The sequence below is a fragment of the Protopterus annectens genome, chromosome 4.part1 (assembly GCF_019279795.1).
Source record: "Protopterus annectens isolate FY-2018-M chromosome 4.part1, PAN1.0, whole genome shotgun sequence".
Lineage (NCBI taxonomy): Eukaryota > Metazoa > Chordata > Ceratodontiformes > Protopteridae > Protopterus > Protopterus annectens.
Genome location: NC_056734.1, coordinates 369,763,521 through 369,786,910, shown reverse-complemented (window position 1 = coordinate 369,786,910; position 23,390 = coordinate 369,763,521). Strand labels below are relative to the sequence as shown.

Below are 23,390 nucleotides of genomic sequence, written 5' to 3'. Positions count from 1 at the left end.
GTTTTCTTGGGGGTGAATAGCATAAGTTTGTTTTTTACTTACTTAGGGTTTAGGGCAAGATGGTTGTTAGTCATCCATACTTCAAGTGGAGGTGAGTGCTGACTGGGTGAGTTTTAGGAGTTCAGGAGGAGAGTTGGCACTGCAAGATGATTATAGAGTCATCTGCATACTTACTGGACTGTTGTGCCCAAAGGAGAGAGTAGGTGAAAGTCGTTCATGAAAATGCGCACTGAATAACAGGAGCCCTAGGATGGATCCTATAGGGTACACCAGTATGTAGTAGTACTGAGGAATGGAGAGAAAGAGAGTGTAGCCATTTTGAGCTTGTTGTCTGCCTGTGGGGTAGTTGGAAAATCAGAGGTGGAGGGGGACATTCCCTGATTTGGTGAGTTTACTAAGGGGAGGAAGTGAGTGGGATATAGTATCCAAAGGAAAACCAGGCTTTGTCTGGTGGGTTTTGAACCCACGGCTACACTAACTAGGTTATCTTCGTACTTTATGGTATATAAGCATGCAGCACTATAGCAACACATAGTTAAAGAAGCAGAGTTCTAACATCCAGATGTAACAAATATTTTTTTACCCATCTTCAAGAGCTTAAGTCCAGATGCTTCTCACATCATTTTTGATGTGATGTTATATATCTATGCTATGTTTAATCATCCATATAAGTAACATTTGCCACAGTTATGCGTTGTCATTGGAGCTATATTGGATAATAATGGCCAAAATAAATTATTTGCATTGATGTCCAACCCACAAATATCACTTATTTATCAAAAATGAAGCAATGGGAACATAACAACATTTCAATAACAACGCTTTTACAAACATTAATGCTCTAGCTTGTCATGAACCTGTTGACATTCCTCTCCTAAACCTTCTTTTACCCGACATCATTCACTTCGTACTCACAGCATTGCGGCTTAATAATGAGAACAGACCAAAACATGTCCATGATCATTCCATTACAATAAACTTGTTATGACTATGTCTAGCTATGTAGCCTTGCTTCTACCCTCTTTTCGTGTGTGCATCTATTAGGCTGATGGATGTACGATTAAATGTCTCAGTTTCTGCACACGCTTGACTCTTCCTGCATTTGGGATAATACTAACATGTTGACATTAAAATCAGTAGGTTATCTGGCGGACATATTGTGTGCAAGGTTTCAAAATCTGCTGTAGGATTCCCCTTTGTAATGTTCAGGTGATGATGGATGGAATGTTCATCTAATGTGATAACTGGAAACTATCCTTACACTTTTCAGGATTTCCTAGCCCTACACAAATAGTTAACATTTTCTGAATCACCAAGAATCACAATAATAATTTCAAAATATGCACCACCCTTGTCATTTCTACAATGCTGCAGACACAATTAACTTGTGATTTACCAAATGAGGCTGAAGAAACGGCTACTAGATGTACAACTGTATTGAGGTGGTCATTACTGATAACATCTGGGAAGACATACTTTAGTGTAGTCAGTGATAGTCACTTTTGCAGTCCTAGTGCATTTAACGCAGCTAATAACAACCTGACTCCTTTTGCAAAAGTCAGAAAGAATAATGTGGATTTGAGCCCTGGGTCACTGCCACCTGATCAAGGAAGCTCACCACTTTTTAAACACTGTATCACAGAGAAGCTAGACAACAAGGTCCTATTTTCCACACTTGAGTACTCTCAAAGTGTTGAGAGTCAAACATCATTGTTGAGTTTGTTTGCATGAAGAAGGCCTTTTTACTACATTAAAATGTTTCATTGTACTAAGCAGGGAACTGTGTTTTGCGTTGCTTAACATCGATGCAAATGGGGACAGCAATGGCAGCAGCTATTATGTAACCAATAGCATTTCAGAGATAAACTAGAGCATGACCATCCTGGTAGCTGCGAAGTTTCTCCCGTAACATATCTTTACGTCCTGCTTCACAAATCCAAGCTGAATTCGCTGAAATATGAATCCCGTACACTAACACTTTGGTATAGTCCACACAAATCAGTTTTCTTGGTGATGCACATTGTGCGGCAGTGTTTCCATTACATAGAAAGGCATTCATAAAGACAAAGGAAGAGCAGTGACATGTATGTTTGAGTGAACACATACTTTCACAGTACTCCATGTGTGCCCTGCAGTAATGCACTTTACTATAATGGGTATATAACAGTACTTGGGCCATTGTCAAGCAGCCTACACAAATATAGAGCATAGCCTGTGTATTGTTACATTTGGTATGTTTATCCTGACACTGTATATGATTCATCCATGATCATGTTATATTGATATTGTCAGTAAATTCCTATTAGTATGTTCCACACTTCATCAGAATATGAAGATACATAACTCCATCCTTTCCATCCCTGCAGCAGTGGTCTTTCTAAAAGAGATGCGTGTGTGGTATATGCTTATGTGTGTGTGTGTGTGTGTGTGTGTGTGTGTGTGTGTGTGTGTGTGTGTGTGTGTGTGTGTGTGTGTGTGTGTGTGTGTGTGTTTGTGTGTGTGTGTGTGTGTTTTGTGTAATACTTGTAGCGCATGTGTATCTTCTAAATAACATCCCCTCTTGAAGCAACGGAAATACAGCAATAGCTCAGTTCTGCAATATGCATTCATGACGAAAGCTTATTTCACCTGGTTACCAGAATGTATTTAAATATATTTTGCAAGTTGCAATCACACAATGCATTATCACAAGTCCTGGCTTTGCACACAAGTCTCATAACAGTTTATGTTATCTGTGACACTTTTGATGATGTCATCCTCCTATAAGTGCACTGTGACAGTGACAAAGATAGACTTTTCCAAGTGTGCATTACTGTGATTTCTCTACATACATAAATACATACATATTTCAAGCAAGGTATATTGCCCTTCTAGCACACTTCAATATACTTAAAACACTTGTTCCCAAAATAAGTGTCCAGGGTGTTCTTAAAATATCTAAACTGAGTGCTTACTTTAATGCAATTTTGGTAGTCTGTTCCATCTACTGGCTACTCTGTCAGAGAACCAATTAGTACATGTTGCTATAGAGATCTTCTACACAGGTTATCTGATGATTTTTTCTGCTACTTTTTGATAACCCAAACGATTTCCCAAGGGTAGTTGTCCCTATTAATCCTATATACCTGAATAAAAGATCTCCTCTTAGATCTGTAAAGAGACATACAAGTTCAAATATTTAATTCTATCATAATAGCAGATTTTTCACATCCATGAATGCCCTTGGTATATTTTGTTGTACTTTTTCCAGTTTACTCATTCTTCTTATAGGGTTTTATATTGTTATTCCATACTCAAGTTTGGGTCTAATGCTACTTAACTAACAATGACTTCATTATTTTACTAATTTTTCTAGACTTTATACATCTTTTATACAGCCTATAATTCTATAACTATCATTGAATTAGTTGATATGATTAGAAAACTCATAGCTGAATCTATCCATATAACCAGGTCCTTAAATGAGTCTACCAGTTTCACAATCACTGTGTGTTGTATTAAATATTCACTTTTCAGTTTATGTCTCTCTAATCTCATATACCATAGTTTTTGATATATTTATCAGCATATTATTCTCCTGTGCCTTGGAAATGGTCCAATGTAGTCAAGTTATAATCAGTTTACCTAATTTTCAGGTCGTATTGTATAAACTATGCAGAACACCTGAATGGAAAGTTAGGTCTGAAAGATACAATCTAAACAAGAAAGGGGCCTAGGACCCCAGCCACATGGGACACCCTGACTGTAACCAAAAGGATTTCACCTGTCCTGATACTTGCCATGTGTCCTATTTGTAAGTCATGCAGCTATCCATCTTATCAAAGTACATCAATACCTAGCTGTACTAATTTGTAGATCAGTATTTTGTGTATTACCCTGTCAAATGCTGAAGTAAAGTCTATATAAATTATATCACAACACAATTTTCATTCATAGCTGTTATTGCGTGGTATATAACATCATGTTACAGGTGGTAATAGATCTAATATTTTTGAACATATGCATGCTGATATATGGTTTCTAGTCCCAACCTATCGAATTCCTGACAATAACATATCAATATTACCTTATCGACGAAATTTTTCCACAACATGAAGAAGTAGCCTTAAGGGTCTGTACGAGTCTGGGTTTGTCCTACTCAGTTTCCTTTAAAAGACAGGTTTAATAGTGCATGTTTCTAATCTTGAGGAATCTCCCCATATTTATATGACCTAGTGGATAATAGATATAATGGTATTGTAAAGTTCTTGCTGAAATCTTCTCCAGGCCATTGTTATTAATTTTTGTCTTCTACCTGCACTTTCGGATGTTTATTGCAGTTCTTTTTGATATAATCTAATTTGATTCAGTATCTGGGATTTCTTGGATGTCACTAGGACAACTTATCACCCTATTTGTGGGCAAAAGTAACTTGCATAAGATTTTTGTAAATATATCTATAATCTGTGTGTCTGAGAATAAATTTTAGAATCTGCTCACTATTTATCGATTTGTGTCTCTTTACTCCTTCCACATCTTATGTATCTATAAAGGTTTCCTAATATGCTCAAAATCTTTATATAAATTTTTCTTCAGTTTTTTCTTGATCTTGTATCTCACACTAGCTTATTCTGTTTGTCCAGCTTGTTTACATTTCAGTTTTCAAAGTTGTAAGTTTGACCTCTCTTCCATTTCTTATATTTTGTCTTTAACCTTAATCAGATATTTTTGTTCTTGTAAGAATGCAGCCCCTGATTTTGTATGCTGAGATCTGATGTTAAACATTTTTTTTTTATTTTTTGCAAACAAATTTCTCTTTCAAAATTTTCCACATTCCATCTGCAGTTTTCCCACTGGACATCTCACTCCAGTTAGTTTTACATAGTGACTGTTTGGCTTCCATATAATCTGTAACTAACCTTCTGTTGTGCATTGGTTTTGGAATTCAGTTTGGCAGAATTATCTAGCGTAAATTAAAGCTTAATAATCCATTGATCATTGCACATCAATAGTGGGTAAAACTTGACTTGATTTTATTAACTTCTTTGGGAACATAAACCTTATATTTAGTATGTTCTGACCCCTGGTAAGGTTTTACAATCTGAAGCAATTGTTGTTCCTGAATATACTCAAATAATTTCCTTACTAACATTGTTGAATCAATATTATTCCAGCCTGTTTTCTGAGTAAAGTATTAAGTCCCAGCTAATATTATTCTTCCGTCTGTATGTTTCTTGCTAAGAAATCTATGAATTCCTCTAAATCGTCTGCACTTGACTTTGGTGGTCTATACACCCCAACAATTGCTATGTGTTCCAGTGTTGTCTTTATTGTAACAGTTACACAGTCTATGGTATTGGTGTTATCACTGAACATGTAATAATCACAGGTCTCATAGATATCTTTAATCCCTATCATAATACCTCCACCTGATTTTTTTGTTAGAATGTCTGTTACAGTAAAAACATTTATATCCTGACAGAATTGGTTTCCAGTCATTGTTCTTTAACCATGTTTCACAAATTATAGCATCAAGCTTGTGGGAACATAACAATTTTTCCAATAAAAACACTTTGGGCCAGATTCACGAAACCTCCGTACAAGACTTAATATGTCTTAATCGGAGGCTGTAGTTGAACTGTATGACGTCAGCATGCCATGAATATTCATGAGGGCACGCTGACTCATCCGTAACTCTTACACGGACTGAGTAGACAAGCAGGGGGCGTGTGCGACTGCTGAGCAATCTAAAAGTCCACGCCCCTGCAAGGTTTTAAAAAGCGTAATGTCAACAGACAAGAGCGAGTCCGCTCAAATGTACTTGCACCCAACACCACACTCCCTGATACTGTAAACCCCCATCAGAGTTATAAAGTGGAAAAAATTTTATTATTTTTTTAAATCCACGATATAGCTGCCCATATTTGCACTTGTTTGCTGGCGCCTATTGCTTAACCGCAGTTAGCAATTGTGACATTGAAGAGCATATAAGAACTACTTATGCAAATTAATCCAAATAGCAATAGCGTAATGGTAGAATGTATGCACAAAGAGAAGGCATTCATGGTTCGAGTCCCACCACTCCCCTTCTTATTTATGTTTTAAATCAATATTTGAAATAATACCAGACAAATATGATTAAAATTTTATTAAAAGCAGTGACATGGCCAATGTATCAGCGAACAAAATATATATTTTTAAAAGACCCAGATATATAATAGCCTGCCATTAAGCAATGTTTTACACAGCTAAACACAGGTGCCCATAGTTTAATAGCACTATACCCATCTAAACAGAGGTGCCCATAGTTTAATAGTGCTTTATCCAGCTAAACAGAGTTGCCCATAGTTTAATAGCACTTCACCCAGCTAAACAGAGTTGCCCATAGTGTAATAGCGCATTACCCAGCGCAATAGAGTTGCCCAACATTTAAAAGCGCATTACCCAGCACAATGTCTTTTAGCGGACTGCAACCAGGGCACCATAGGGCACAGGGGAGCAACGTAGAGCTAAGTTGCTTAAATGCAGCCACACCCCCTAGCCTGTCTAGACAGTATTAAAATAAAAGAATGACAAGGTTTGAACCCAGGACCCTTTGCATCATAATCAAAGTACAGAACCACTAAGCCATGACAACATAGGGGAAACAGCCACTATTAACATACATAAACTTAGGAATGGTAGTTTAACCATTACTAAGCAGGTCTGCAGTCAGCCGAGAATTTTACAAAATGGCCAATCACAAAAAAGTGCGGGAAATGTGGCATATTTAAGCCCCACAGGTGGGAATACATGCCATAACTGATTGTAGCTCACATCTGCAGTCAGAATGTCTGGTGTTGGAGAGGTGCTTCGGCGCAGAGAAGGGGGAGCGAGGAGACCAAATACATGGTTTGGCTCCCGGCCCACCGTCACGAGACAAGACACCTGCAGGGGCAGTTCCACGGGATGGAGTACAAGGCAGAGGCTTGGAAGGTTAGCTTGTGACCTCACCAGTGCCACAGGCATTCCCTGGACTGGTAAGGAGGTCCTTCACCACCATGAGGTCCTGAAGAGACAAAGGAGGACCGCCTGAACCAGTGGAAACAGGAGGCCAGTGGGATACGACATCCCCCACAACTCAGTATCTAGCCATGGAATCCAGTATGTAAGGATTTAAATTGGACTATGTATAACGGATAGGAATGTCTCAATATCCCTTCATTTACTTTACAGCTGCAGGTGACCGTGCTATGTGTCAGCAAGCCTATGCTGATAGGTTGCTAAGTCTGCGCCGCCAGGCAGGTTAGTGATTATTCCGCATGTATTGTTATATAAAATATTTAGAGAGCATGAAAAAAAGTGTTGCAGTCCAATAATACAGCCATAAAATGGACTGAATAAGTGCACTGCATGTACTGACAGATAAAAATGTTAGAGAGGCAGAAAAAGAGAGTAGTAACCCATTAAGAAAGGTAACAAATGTCTGGAATAATATCTCTGCAGGCACTGTCATATAAAATAATATGTGAGTGAGCCTGAAAAAAGAGTGTGCTAACCTATTAATAAAGGTATAATATGTCATGAACATGTCTGCCATATATACCCGTCAAAGCAAATAAAGGAGTGAGCCTGTGGAAAAGTGTGTAATGTCATTAATAAAGGTCTAAAACCCAGAGTGTGTCTGTTTCACTTAGTATGAAATGTTGTTGTACCCTTGCATTATACAAATAGTAATGTGTTAGAAAGTGCTGGCAACCCAGAGTTCTGCAGTCCCATCTAAAGTGGGTGATGGAAGTGCTAGTAGCTGTGAAGTAAATATACAGTCCTCAACAGTCAGTTACTGGCTGGCATGCATAAGTAAATCTGGCACACAGTAGCATGTGAATATGCCCCAGAAATGTAAGTGTGCTTCAATAAATGCAGGGTTCTGTACAATTAGAAGTGAAAATGTCATGTGAAAACATCCAGATATGTAGATAAAGAAATATAAATGCAACCATGAAATATGTAGCAGTAACATCTGCATCCTGGACAGTTAGTATGTGAGATATAGGTCAAGTATAGATTGAACTAGCCAAACCCATTACACAACCTAATGCATGGTGGCAAGTGTAATAATACATGTAGGGAATATACACCTGCAGTCACTAGGAATGTAGTGTAGAGTAAAAGTGTTTATAAGATGTTAATGGAGGTTTTTCTACACCCTACTGTTTGTGCATAAACCATGCAATTCCACACCTCAATGGGTATGTGTAATCTTAAATATTTGTTGGGATATATGTCCTATTGTTCCATAAATATTTGCACTCATGTTGATGCATGTGCCCTGTTCAAACACCATGTTCATGGTGGCCTGTTGCTACCAATCATCCCTGCATGCGGTTGGAATAACCACTGTTGTTCAATATATGCATGTGTTATGTTTGCTGTTCAACTGTTGGAACTGTGGTGTGTTGGGTTAATGGGAATATTACTGCATGCTGTTACAACTAATCTGGAATGCTGTTGTTTATGTTGTAATGAAACACACCTAATCACAGAACGTATGGGAAGGCGGTCCCAGTGGACCCACCTGTCCCTCCTCAGTTGGCGAGTGCACCTGGCACCAGTGGCTCTGGTGCCCAGCCCGGACTCCCCTCCTCCGTTGGTCCTGTGCCACCTTCAGGTGGAAGTGCTGCAGGGGATGGGGCTCGTCCCCGTGCGTGGGCTGAGAAGGGCCACCCATCCCTTCAGGGTCCTGGGCTGTGGTGCGTAGGGAGATCCAGCGTTCAGTCGCTGATCCCCTATGCCAGCTTGAGAGTGGCGCGTCTCACGGGTGAGCCTGCCCGTCCTACTCAGCCCCCAGCACAGCCACCCCCGGGGCTGTGAAGGTACAGTGGTGACTGCCCATGGGTGGAGATCTCAGTTCTACTGTTACCACCTGTGGGCTCATGGGCTTGCGATTTCCAAACAACCTTCCCCGTCAATTGTGTTCACTAACCCCATGTGTCAAATTCAGCCCCTGTATGCATCTTGTTTGTCTTGTCTGTTTACCTCCCAAACCTACCTCCCCAAATATACCTATTTCACCTACCTCACTTACCACTCTCACCTGAAAAAAAAAAAGGGCAATCTGTACCCAAAAAAAAAATTACGCCCCATACATAGCTTCCCATTTTGCACACATGTCCATAGGACATGTACACCGATAATTCTAATTGGCAGTGCAACAAACTATGTTGTCCTCACCCCTCTCTCAGGGGTGGAAGGTCTCAAAACTCACTCCAAATTTTCAACATATGCACAGCTGTTGCTGTTAAAGAAATGGGCAGCTATGGGCCTTCCCTACACCCTTCCTGCACATCCCGAGCTTGTTTTCCTACTGTCTGTCCCTCTCTGTGCCCCGTTTTTTCACCACTTTCCTATCTCCCCATTTTCTTTTCTTTAAAGAAATTAGTGTGGGGGTTAGCGGGAGTAAGCACTTTTAAGCAGTAGTTAACGTGGGTGCGCAAGTGTGAGCTTGTGTGCGCTTAGCTAAGCATTGCGCAAAACCCACCGCTTACAACTGCTTAAAAGTGCCTTAGTCACTCTGTATGACAAGGCCCTTGTACTGCTCAGCAGCAAAATAAAATACCCTTGTCAGTCTCGAACCCGGGACCTTGGACTCACCAGTCTGCATGAAGTACCACTAAACCACAGCAGATATACAATAACTTAGTGCTGAAAGCAATTTATCATGCATTACCATGAGTGAATGTAAAGGGAAAATAGGAATGGCATAACACAAATCTTGTTCTGTGGGCCTTAACCAGCAGGTGTTGTTGAATTGCATGACATGACTGTGAAAAGAGAATCAGCCATGCTAGTAGGGAATAAGGTTACAGTAGCCTTACAAACCCCACAGTATCAGAGCAGGATACACACTGGCATATTTGCATAGGTCACAGGCCAGACCTCCCAACAGTGACTGCTCTACAGTGATGACCCTGATTTGTAAACAAATGTTAGCTTTGCCCTCTGACTCCCTGTGAAATGTACTAACAGTAGGCAGAAGGTGGGGAATCTCACTTAATGACAAATGTCAATAAGTGAGTAGACACTGCTTACTTGCGTCAGAAAAGGTGTAGTAATACAGAAATGCTCTGAATCACCCAAAGTCTGAACTGCAAAATGTCAGAACTATATCACAGGTGTATCCCAGTTATATGTACCTTTCCCTGAGGCTGTTCAAATATATATGTGACAGTATCTGAGGCCTGGAAGAGTCAGAAACACACAGGCATATCAGCTTGTCTGCTGTTACACACTCTGCAAATAGCTGTAGAATGAATCCCACAAGCATGCCCTTATGTAGAAGTACAACACAGAAATAGCAAAGGATGTAGCCATGTACTGCTAGCAACCACCTGTGACAATGCCATTGTTCAGGTGCTGAAAAGACTGCTGTGGTGCACAGTCAAAGAATACTAGGCTGACCTCTGTCTACCATCTGGATATGTCCACAGGTGGGAGCTACTCAGACAGACTACAAGCCTTCATAGACTTACAGGTACACAGCAACTCTGCATGTTCAGCAAGATAAACATCACATGATAATAAATAATGCACACTGCAGTTCTGCACCCCTACCCAAAGGTACTATATACCCATGTAGTCAGGTACAACCAAGGGTGTAGGTAGGCATACACAGTACAGAAATATGTCCAGTCGTCCTGAGCAGACTGTGCTAATGCCAACACAAACCACAAACTGTTCAGATGTGAGTAACGTACTAATGACAGTATAGCAGTTCACAAACAGTGCATGTGCCTGATATTCATAACTGGTTGTACAACATACTTAGATGTCCTCACCCACTCTTAGGGGTGGAAGGTTTCAAATATCCCACCTAATGTATTGCATATGCACAGCTGTTGCTGGTAAAGAAATGGGCAGCTATGGACCTTCTCCACACCCATCGTGTACATCCCTAGCTGGTTTCCCTACTCTCTTCCCACTTTGAGCACCCTTTATCACCACATTCCTATCTCACCATTTACTTTTCTGACAAAGACATGAGCATGGGGGTTAGCAGGAGTGAGCACTTGTAAACAGTAGTAGCAGGTTTGCACCAGTGTGTGCATGTGCCTAGCTTAGCATTGCTAAGATATGATAAGCTCTGCCAAGCTTAGCTTAGTATTGCTAACATAAAATAAACTAAGCTAAGCTTAGCTTAGTATTGCTAAAATACAATAAGCTAAGCTAATGCATCACTAAGCATCACAAACCAGCAACTCGCTTACCACTGCTTAAATCTGCCCTTCTCACGCTGTATGACAAGACCCTTGTATCGCTCACCAGCAAAATAAAATACGCTTGCCAGTCTCACTCCCCACACCTTGGACACACCTGTCTGCATGACGTACCACTAAGCCACAGCAGATATAAGAAGAACTTGGTGCTGAAAGAAATATAACATGCATTACAAAGGAGTGCATGTAAAGGAAAATAGGAAAGCCATAGGAATACATTGCAATAAAAGAATATGACATGCATTACAATGACTGAATGTAAAGGGAAAATAGGAAAGCCATAGGAATACACTGCAATAAAGAAATATAACATGCATTACAAGGACTGAAGGTAAAGGGAAAATAGGAAAGCCATGAGTAAATTACACTGAAGAGTGTACTGGAAGAAGCAACAGTCAGGATTCAGTACAACATGCATTTCACTGGCTACAACCCAGCTTCAGATATGAGACATATACCAACCTTCTGACTGACACAACAGTGTCCACAGCAAACAAGCATGGTCCCCACCTTGCAAAACTGAAAGGCCTACACCTACCTAACCTATCATTTTATAGCAGTGTCCTGAAATCACAGTGAGAACTGCAATTACCACAGCAGGCTGCATGCAATTACTAAATGGTGGGCACCAATTGGTGCAGAGGCCATCACATGCACATGTGCAGATACCTACAAAAGCAGCCTGTACTTGCTGTCCACACATGCAATAATATCATTGCAGCAACTGGAGAGAGAGAGAGAGAGAGAGACAGACAGACAGACAGACAAACAAACAGTTGGAGACCAAACAAAAAAAACAGAGGTGGTTGGAGACACCAAAGACCAAAACAACAAATAAAACAAACAGAGGCAGTGGAAGACAAACCTAAACAAATAAATAAAAAAAAAAACATCAACAGGTACAACAGACTGAGGTGAAATACAAAGGTAAGGTATGTAACACTGATGTATTTGCTGGCATCCAAATGATGTGTCTGGAGGGTACTCTACATACTGTGAGCACTCCTTATGTGGTAGCAGTCCATATCTATATGTATATGCAGATGTGCATAGGGCAATGGACATACTGCAACTGTTAGTGAAGGCTGGACATATATATGTATTTGAAGGTTGCTATGTGCACATATCTATGTAGGTTGTAGTGTGTGGCATTGAAAACAGCAAGCAGTGCAGGTATATGTCATGTGGTGGTTAAATGCTGTGGGACTGAGTTACAGCCAGTGAGGTCTGCTATGGCTATATGGCCTGAGAACAGCAAAATGCATTCTGCACAACACTGTGCAATATTATTACATACTCGTATGTCTCACAACTGTTCCATAATTGATATTCCCACCATGAAAGGTGGGCAGTATATGTATATGTGCATGTATATGTACAGCAGTGGCTGTTTTATGTATATATATATATATATATATATATATATACATATATATACACATATATATATATATATATATATATATACATATATATATATATATATATATATATACATATATATATATATATATACATATATATATATATATATACATATATATACATATATATACATATATATATATATATATATACATATATATACATATATATATATATATATATATATACATATATATATATACATATATATATACATATATATATATATATATATATATATACATATATATATATACATATATATATATATATATATATATACATACATATATATACATATATATATATACATATATATATATATATATATACATACATATATACATACATATATATATACATATATATATATATATATATATATATATATATATATATATATATATATATATATATATATATATATATATATATAAACATACATACATATATTCATTGCTCCATTTCTTACTCATCCTTTTAAGACTGGCACCTACTATAACAATAAACCCGCCAAAAGGCTACGTTCTGCAAAAAAGAAAGCATGTGCATATCAGTTTGAAAAGGCCTTCTGTAACAAGCTTGTGATCTAAAATTCTGATTAGTGAAACACAAAAAGCTGATCATGATTCTACTGCCTAAAGACCAGGTTATGGAATCTGCACCAAAATTATTATTATTTTTTTTTTTTTTGCACCAAGGACTAAGAATTTTGGCTCCACCCAATGTACTTCATATCTACTACTAAGTATGTTGTATCTCTAAGTAGGGGCTATAGTCCAAGATAATGCAGCCTTGTATTTGGTATACAGTCTACCATTGTCAAAACAGTCTCATAATTCTAAGGATTACAGTTTTGGTCCTCAAAAGTATAAGAGGATCCCATCTGAAAATGCATTAAAACATATCCTAAATAAAGCTTAGGGTTCAGAACACCATCATTTAATGCTACGAGTAGTTTTTAGAATGTAAGAGACAGTGAAAACTTCATCAAAGTACTTTTCTATCCCTTGCTCAGGGTAACATATCAGCAGATAAATGGAGTTGCGGTCTCGGGGGCAGCACATCAATGTGCACATCTAGAGCTGTCCATTGAAACATAAAGACTGCAGCTCAATACACAATACAAGGAGCTGCTTCCCAAAGCATATTCATGATAAATTCAAAAAAAAAAAAAAAGTTCAGCTGCTTAGCACTGTGAACAGGATCATATTAGGGACTATAAGGTTTTTTCATTTCCCTACACATCCAAGTGAGAGGCTATGGACAACCCAACATCCTCATGTGCTGAAAGATGAGGGGTATATGCTTAAGGTCAGCTTTCTACTTCAAAAAAAAAGCAACAATTTCAGGATATGTGCAATAATTAATAGCAAGCTAATCCCAAGTAACACCAGTTCTTACCATCCAGGTCCTCTTTACTGAGTTTTACATTTAAAGAACTCTGCAATGCTTTGTGCTGCCCTTAAAACATGATGATGTACCTTATTACAAACAAGCATACTATTCTGATGATACTTTCAGCAACTGCTCAAAACACCTGCTGCTGCTGCTATTCCTACTAGAAATAGTTCACATTCAGTAAAACTGTGCAGTATAATTCAAGGTAGAATTATTTTTGCCTCCAATATGAAATGCAATAATGATAAAATATCCAACTCACATAGATCCTGAAGATTTTTGAGTGTCCTTCTCCATTCTCTTATCTTGTTTGGCTTTCAGTTTGGCTTCTGCTTTTTCCAGCTTTTTGGAATTTACTGTCTGTAAAATACAAAAGTAAATTTAACATTCAGCTACACAGGGAGCCTAGCATCCACCCACTGGTCACATTTTAAAAGGGTGGCATTACCTACTCGAGTGTATATTTTACACTGAATGCCATTTCCAGTAATGCTTAATGATCAAGTGCAATAGAACACTTACTTATTTACTCATGTAATTTTCTCTCAGTTCATTCCTCTGACCGTCATACTACCACAGAAATTGCTCAGAGTGGAAAATGAGCAGTTCCAGGCAAAAAAAAAGTTTCAGTTAACTGCATTGTCCCACTTGCTCTCATCAGATGACAATAGCTTCTGCTGGGTCACGGTGGATGATGCAAATGAGTGGAATGTTTTTCTCCAGTGCAGGAATTAAGTGTAGCAGTAATGGGCATGGATTTTTTTTTTTTTTTTGCTCGTTATCAAACAAAACATGGAAATAAACTACGTTACATGCAGGTTAGCTACTTATCTTCACTGACAATTCTTCTTGCAGTACACTGAAGTTCTCTGCGCCTCAATATCTTATCTCAACTGTCTGTGAATGTACAGCATATGCCTGATTTTGCCTTGGTTTGTCTAGTCCCCTGCAAAACACTGGGATTTCTGGTAAATCAGTGAGGATTACAGGGAGTCAGTAATGCCAAACATTACAGTCTCAATCTTACTGACTAGAAAATGGTCATACAGACCCACAAAAAGCTTTCCTGCTTGCAGGTAGTTTTCCACTCACTAATGTCAGCATGCCATGCACATTAAGTAATTCTTAGCTGGGTGGCTGACAGTAGCCTAGCAATATTCAAATGTTTAGTATTTTACAATGATTTTTCTTGTTTTGAATGCACTCCTGCACAGTGCAACACAGAGCGGCTAATCATATGGCAAAGTAGGAGTGTACACCAGCCAGTAAGTGTTTGCAGTTGTGTTCATACATTTGCACTTATCTTCAAGATGAAGTAGTTCCATTTTTTGTAATGGGGTTTAACAGTAACCATATGAAATGTTGGACTCTCTTTAGCAAGCCCCCCAATGCTGAGACTGAATGGTTGAAAAAAAATCAACTTGCATATACTAAATTTGAGATAGCCATTTCTCAGAACATTCCTTTTTCCAAGGTATGGTATTCTCTTAATTACTATCTCCAAGTTCAGGCATGGGAATCAGGAGGTGAAGGGAAGTGGGACTTGCCCTCTTTTTTTGCAAAAGTTTAAAGATGATCAGTATTCACTTTTCTCTTGCAGTTTTGTTAGGTTTTTTTCCCGCATGTCAGCACTGAGTACTAAGAGTGTTGATATTTCAATAGGAAATTGGTGTTTAATCCAAGCCCCAACTTTTGCCGGCAAGTACCTTAATCACAATGCTGTGTTTCCTTTTTTGCCCCGACACATTCCCCATGCATACCAATTCAGTACATGAATGTAAAAGATCACATTAACTGGTTTTAACTTACATAAGCATATCAGCAGATCAAACCACAAACTTTGACAGCTCATTTTAACATACAGTACTTGAGGAAGACTACTATTTTATGATGGCCTTCTCAGCACTCTGATTTAATTTTAGATAAATGCAAAAATAAAAGTTTTAATACTATATTTCATTTCAGAAAAACTAATGATCTAGTACTATACCTCAAACTGTACTGTCTTGTATTTCTTGAGCATTTTCTTTTATCAGAAAAATATTACAGAACAAGGGAATTGTTGAAATAGCTGAAACATGGAATATCAGGCATCAGGCGTAAAATCTTTTCCATTTTTCCAGGTATGATTTCCTGGTACTGGGTTTCCTTACTTCCCTCAGAATTGAAAGCATGTCCTTGGGATAGGATGCATTCTCTGGTGTCAAAACCCAATCCTCAAGGCTGTTAACCCGAGGGTGGATAGGTGGGGGTGGAAAACAGATCTCTTGACTTGGCTTACAAGGATCTACATCCTGTGGTGGGGTGTGATATCAACCCTCACCAAGTGCCAGGAGGAGAGCAAACCAGTATTGTCTTGGCCAGAAGGGGGCCCCCTAGGAACATGCCGGGTCTGTCTACCCTGAGGATTAGAAGTAAAGACAGAAATGCAAACTGGAATCAGTTTGTCCATGAGAAAGAGAAAGCACTCATTTTCCAGGTTCCAGTCTGTTGAGTTCTGGAGCAGAACATCTGCAGTTTGCTGTGGTGAAAGGTGAACAGGTCTAAGAACCCCACCCTCCACCCCACTGTAGAGTTAGGTCCATGAACACCTCTCTCCTCGGCATCCATTCGCTGGGGTCTAGAAGATCCCTGCTTAGAGAACTTGCAAGGGTATTGTTCTAACCTGGAATATAAGAAGATGAGGGTTAGCCCTAGTTTTTGATCCTGCATCCAAATCTTCCTTGAAAGGCTGCACAGCAGCTAAGATAGAGTTCCTCATTTCTTAGTCTACTTTCCACATCACTGTGACGTTGTCTGTCCAGATCTGCAAGTTCCCTGGGCTTAAGTTTTGCTGAAAAGCCTTTATGGCCAGGTAGACTGACAGTAGGTCCTTCTGATTTATAAGCAATTTTCTCAAATGAGGAGACCAAATGCAATGCACTTTCAGAGAACCTAAGTGGGTCCCACAAGCTATATCTGAACTTGTCTGTAGTGATGGTCTTTTCTTCTTTTGGTAAAGCAGAATGTTACCCCTAAGCTCCTTTGTGTGGTGTTCTTTCACCACAGGAGTTAAGCTTATCAGGCACGTTAGGAGAGGTAATAGGGTTTTCCAGGGGGTTGGAATGCTGTTTCCAAACATCATTTTCAGGAACCACTGGAGTTTCCTTATGTGTAACTTTGCAAATGCTATCATGAGAATGCAGGATGTCATGTACCCTAGTATCCTCAGGCATTCTCTTGCAGTGATGAGCTGCTCAGGAAGAACACTGTCGTAGCTCTCAGCCTTCCATCTCCAAAATGAGGAACACTACCTTTCAAAATGTGGAACACTCACTAATAGATTACTAACAACTTCATCTAGGAAGCTCATATGATGGTTAAAACATATTATGAATGACATAATAGTTCTTTTAATAAATTAGTTATGATTCAGTTCTATTTACCATGGATATCTGTTAAAATACTGCAACACTGAATGTGTGACATATAATTTTAATGGGGAACTTTGAGGAACATGAATCCTTTAAGACCCCAAAATGAGTAACATTCCTCATAATGAGATTATTTGTGAGGTATGTAAACTGGTCATACAGCCAATCATGAAATCAGTTGTCTTGGGAAAGGAAGGCTTTCTGTTGAACCAATTCCAGGAGTGCTCCCAGAAAGAGGATTCTTGTTTTTCAGGCATAATTTTGGATTTTTGAAGATTTAATGAGACACCTAAATTTTGAAAGCAGTATATACAGTGATAAGGGACCATAGATACTTTGCAGATGTAGATCTTCCCTGAATGAAAGTCATCTAAGTAGGGGTAAATATGAACCCTAGACTTCTGCAATGTGCTACAAGAGAAGCAATACATTTTCTGTAAACTCTGGAAGCAGTACATTGCCCAAATCGTAACGCACAAAACTGGAAGTGTGAACCTGTTGCTACATATTGTAATACTTTCTGTGGACCATCTGCTACTGGAAGATGGAGGCAAGGTTCTTTTAAGTCCAGCGTGACCATAATGGCATCTTCGAAAATCATGGGCAGTAATTTTTGCAATGCAAGCATTCTGCATTTTAAGATGTTGAGGAACTTGTTTAGCTTTGCGAGGTCTAAGATGGGCTCCCAAGTGATCTCTTTTCTTGGAACTAGAAATATTCATGAGTAGAAGCCTCTTCCTTCTTGTCCTGCATAAACAGGTTGGATGGATCTTTAGTGAAGAAGCTCTCTGAAGATAGGTGGCAAGAGGCTTTCTTGCTCTTTTGGTGGCTTTGGAAAACCCAACAAGGGTGGTATTTCACTGATCTAAATACAGTACCCCTTCTCTATGATGCTGAGGATCCACTGGTCCCTGGTGATGGATTTCCATTGGTTTATGAAGAGAGTCTTCCTGCCAGAAGCTTGGAGGGAAGAGTGGGGAAAGCATAAGAGAAGGTGGGGTAGAACAATCACAGCTGTTCTTTGTACTGGGTGAACTCTTTGGAGCCCCCTGTTCTGTGCGACTGTTCTGGTTGCTATCATCTAGATTATCTTGGTCTTTTGCCATGGAGAGACCTCCCCTTATCTTGTCAAGGTGGAAAAGCCAAGATTTAGAAGGGTAATTCCTACTGTACATTTGCTTTCCTTTTTTTATCCACTTTCGCAAAAATCTGCTCAACTGAGTAAGTTCTTTAACTAATACAGCATCCAGTAGTTCAGGTTTTACCTGATTGGCAAGGGCTGGGTCTTGAGCTATGCATAACTGAGGATGACTGAACCTATGACAACTGTCCTGCAAGAAGCAACTAAGGCATCATAACCACACTTTAAGGAGTTTCTGGCAACTTTTGTAAAGCTTCTCTGGCTGTCTCCTCGATTTCCCGAGATAAGATTCTAGCCACAATAGAGCCTGCATTAGCTAGTATTAGCTAGGTACTTTAGCATATGAAACTAACAATTCAAAGCTCTCATTGCCAGATTGGTAGAGGTACAAGCTTTCTTCCCAAATCTGTCTAATAATCTATTTTCCTTGTCATTATGCAGGGGATGTGTCTTGTTGGTCCCATAGGTTCACCTTTTGTGAATTCAGATGACACCACACAAGGGACGGCTTTCATGTTTCGGTAAAGGTGCTTGTGAGATTCAAGCACTCTGTAAAACTTACATGGCTTCCTAGGAGCAGGGGGTAGTGAATTAGGGTGTAAAGTAGTATTTTCAAAGACGTGATTCAGTAAGTGTACAGGAGGAATAGCCGGTGGTCTGAGTGAAGGTAAACTTAGCAGTTCCCCTTGTGGGTCTGGGCCTGAAAGAGCGGTTTACTTCCTGAAATGAAAGCCTCCATTCTATGCAGGGTATACCCGAAAGAAAGGTCCTTGGGGTGGGGTGGGGTGGAAGAGAAGGTGTCACCAGAGTCTGGGTAATTTTGAAGTGGTATATGGCCAGAGTATGACAATTCCTCCTCAAAGCTAGAGGAAACCACCTCTTCTTGAAAAGCAACTTCCCTGCTCCTTTAAGATAGGAAGACCTCAGAGGTGGAATAAGAGGGTTCTCCTGATTTCACAAAGACCATAAACTCCTGTGTTATTTTAAGGCAGTCTTGGGCTTCAGTCTGAAAAAAAGTGATCAGAGGCAATGGCAAAGAAAAAACTGTTTTCCTTTGGTGTGGGAGTCTGTATTAAGGATGTGACTGGAGGATACAGTTGTCTGAACATGACTTAGTTGTAGCTTCGGCAGTCAGGAAGACGGGGAATCTCCCTAGAGACCCCTGATGCAGACGTCAGAAGCGAACGTTTGCATCTGCCTTGCTGAGGTAACATTCTTCACTGGGCTTCCTTACTACTGACAAAAACTATTCTTTCAAGACAATGTCTTTATTCTGATAAGCTGGGTTTCCTCGGAGCAGCAGCTAGTGTAAACATTCTGCGAGTACTTTAGATCCTCACCTCACCTTCTGTGAGGCCTGAACACCTATCAGGTGCTGTTTAACAAACAGGGCCCTCCATCTTCTCTGGCATTCCTACAATTCAAATGCTCTTCCTTTCAGATTGTCTTGTAAGACTATAAACATTTCCATCAACAAATCTACTCTGGCTTCCAAACTAAGTACACTTTCTAACTCCCTGTCTTGCTCTATATTTGCACGGCATCTGAATGATCATACAGGGCAGCATCAATCTTCATTTCTCTTACCAGTGCCTTCACCATAAAGTCATCCACACAGAAGAATCATTTACAGAAAGCACAGGGGCTATGCTACTCCCACTGTCAAATTTGGGCCCACCTGCATTGACCATATATTCTGTAGCTGCTTCGAATGCCCTCAAGCAAAACTCTTTTGCTTGGTCGTCTTCTTAGTTTTAGCATTAGAGTGTGACAGCCACACTCTCCCATAAACTTAATAGTACTTAAATCTGCTAAACACTCGTAAACAACTCAAGATATTTGGCAACAGTTCTTAATCAAGGAGGCAGTGACATAGGTTGGCCGCACAATACCAGAAGTCCTTAATGGAAATATTCCTTTGTTAGCTTTGAACATTTAAACATAAGGAAATAATGTAAAATGCACATACTTTGGAGTTTGTTTCATGTGATCTTTAGATATGAAAAAATCTGGTTTGCACTCTGTATCAAAAAGTATTTAACATCTGGCATTCTTGAGATCACCGGCATAGTAAAAAAAAAATGGTACCAGACTTGGGGAAATAGCTTTAATTAAACCCCTCCCAGAGCAAACTAACCCAAAAGTTACCTCACTTCCATCCAATATCCACCCTCCCATTTCTGGGCTAACTTTTTGAAAAGATAGTCTAAACCCAACTCTCACTCTATATACCACCTTCTCTCCCCCAAGCTTGGATTCAGGCCTGGGCAAAGTATTACAACAGTATTTTGGTTCCTAACTAATGACATCCTGCTAAATCCCAATAGTGGCCTTCTTACAAGGTGCCCTATTTACAGACCTGACAAAGGCACTTGACCTCACTGACCACTATCTTCTCCAAAACAAACTGTTATCAGTCCAGACACCATTCCCTGACTTAAACACTTCAAAGTTAAAATAGGATCCTCCTAATCAGAATCTGCACCTGTGACTAAAGGTGCACCACAAGGATACATTCTTGCCCCCCCCCCTCCATATTCATTAACAAACTGTGCGATAATGGCATGATCATTTACCTATCAGGTTACTCACACCACAATTCAGTGCTAACTCCAGACTTGCATGATCTCCACTAATGGCTCAAACCATAAACTACTTTTTCAAACCTACAAAGGCCATAACGATGCTTCCTGGAACCCCACTGAAAATTCACCAAGCATCTAACTCTAGCTCTGATCTACACAACCATTCCACAGAGACCATCTCCACCTTCAAATACCTAGGGCCATGGGCTTGATCAGTCACTAAACTTAAATTTCCACATAGACAAATTAAGAGCCAAAATGACCCTCCTCTTCTTCTGGGGGAAAAAAAGAGATGGTCCCTTTTCTATCCCAACTAGAGAGACAGCAGCCACTGGCAAACTAGAATATGGGTCCCAATTTTTGCTTCTGCCTCCAAGATAAACACTAACATACTCCACACTATCTCTAACAGTATCTACCAATTCATTACAAACTCACCTCTCTCTAAGCATCACTGCATTACCCTAGAAAATGTCAAATGGCTACTCATAAAACAAAGATCTATCTTACTTCTAGAATCCCAGTTCTACAAACTAAATGAAAACAAAGAGCTGTTGCCACGGACTGAAGTTTAATGAAATACTGATTAAAACTGAGTACTTAAAAACAAACATTAAAACACTAATTTAAACAGGATAAGAGCTTTCAGTCCAATACCTTCATCGGATGGTGACTTAATGGAATTTGTTCATTCATTTAAAATATCTACCAATCCTCTTAAGCCCATATTGAAGGGGTGGAGGCTTTGTAGGTGATGTTTGCTCATTTATTTAAAACAACCGTCTATCAATCAAATTCCATTGATCTAGGAAGATTTTGGACAGCGCCTGAATTTTCTCCTGAGGAAAGAAGGCATGCATTTTCTTCGTGCCTAGCTTGGAACCCAGGAAAAACAGTTCCTGTGTAGGAACTAAGTGGGATTTTTTTTTTTTTTTAGTTGATTGTGAAGCCCAGATTTGCCAGGAGTTGGAGAGTGAAGTCTCCTGCTCAAAACAGATTCCAAGAAGGAGAGAGATGGTTTTCCTTGGTGGGTTAAGATGCAGGAATACTCACAAATATCTTGACCGCCACTCTGACCATAAGAGGGGAGCTGAGAGGCAAACAGGCATTGATGGCAGATAGGTGAGCTTTAATAGAAGAGTTAAGCCTGAATTAAGTAGTTTGCAAAGATTTTATAGGTTAGCAGGTATCTATGATAAGAGTGGGTCTCAACTGTGTCTGCAGCACCAAAAATGAAAATCTTTTCCATTTAGCTATTTAAGATTTTCTTGTAGAGGGATCGTCTGGCTTTCTGTAGGACTTGAACAATCTCCTCAGAGATCAAGTGCTTTTGAGGGGATAGAATCCTGTCATCCAGAGTCAGACTGAGTGAGGAAAGACTTGAGTGGAGAAGCAATCTTTCCTGTTGAGTGATAAGGTTTGGTTGTAGTGATATTTTCCTGTAATTTCCCTTTGTCAGGTGAAACAGCACAGGAAACCAATGTTACCTTGGTCAGAAGGGAGCCAGTAAAAGAGCTTTGCTGCTTCCTTTTATGCCTTTAGAAGAATGTTTGGAAAATTATATTGGAACGAAGGCACAGAGGAATTTCCCTTTCCACTGGAAGGAGGAGTCTGTCCTCCAGGTTGACTGGCAAGATTCCCTGAAACAGAACTGGGGTAGCTGATGGCTGGTTGCTGATCCAAAGAGATCTGTGGTATGCTCCACTGATGAGCGATTGTTTTGGAAACCTGTTCAGAGTCCATTACTGGGGGTCCTCCAAGGAGTGGTTTGAGGAATCTGCCAACATATTGTCCTGTGAGGACATGTATGCGGCTTTGAGGGTTATGTCCATCTAGGTGGCTAAGTTCCATGCTTCCTGTGCAAAACTGCACAACTGGTAAGATCTCGTACCTCCCGGTTTAACATACCAAATGACTGTGGTGTATTCCATGTACACTAGTAGTGGTCCGGGTTTCCATTGATGACAGAAGGTCTGTAGTACTTGCAGAAAAGCCCTAATTTTTTTCAATCTGATGTGTTCCTTCAGGAATGGTAGTCGCCATCTGCCCTCTAACTGGTGTGATCCTGTCCATGCCCCCCCATGGTACGATGAGTCTGTGTGAATTTCTTGAATAGGAGGAGGGGGGTGTGAAGAGAAATCCTGGGTTGAGGTGGAGTTGCTCCTTTGAGCTAAGTGAAGAGAAGGATCAC

The 23,390-nt window shown here is 39.7% G+C and overlaps 1 protein-coding gene across 1 annotated transcript in view; it reads right to left on the bottom strand.

Annotated features, from left to right (window-relative positions):
• The window catches only part of ABCF3 (ATP binding cassette subfamily F member 3), a 1,867,236-nt gene that overhangs the window by 1,481,873 nt on the left and 361,973 nt on the right, over positions 1 to 23,390 (bottom strand). Inside the window, exon 5 of the mRNA XM_044070185.1 lies at positions 14,323 to 14,420. Within this exon, the coding sequence (XP_043926120.1) occupies positions 14,323 to 14,420 (98 nt within the window). The remainder of the gene's footprint in view (positions 1 to 14,322; positions 14,421 to 23,390) is intronic.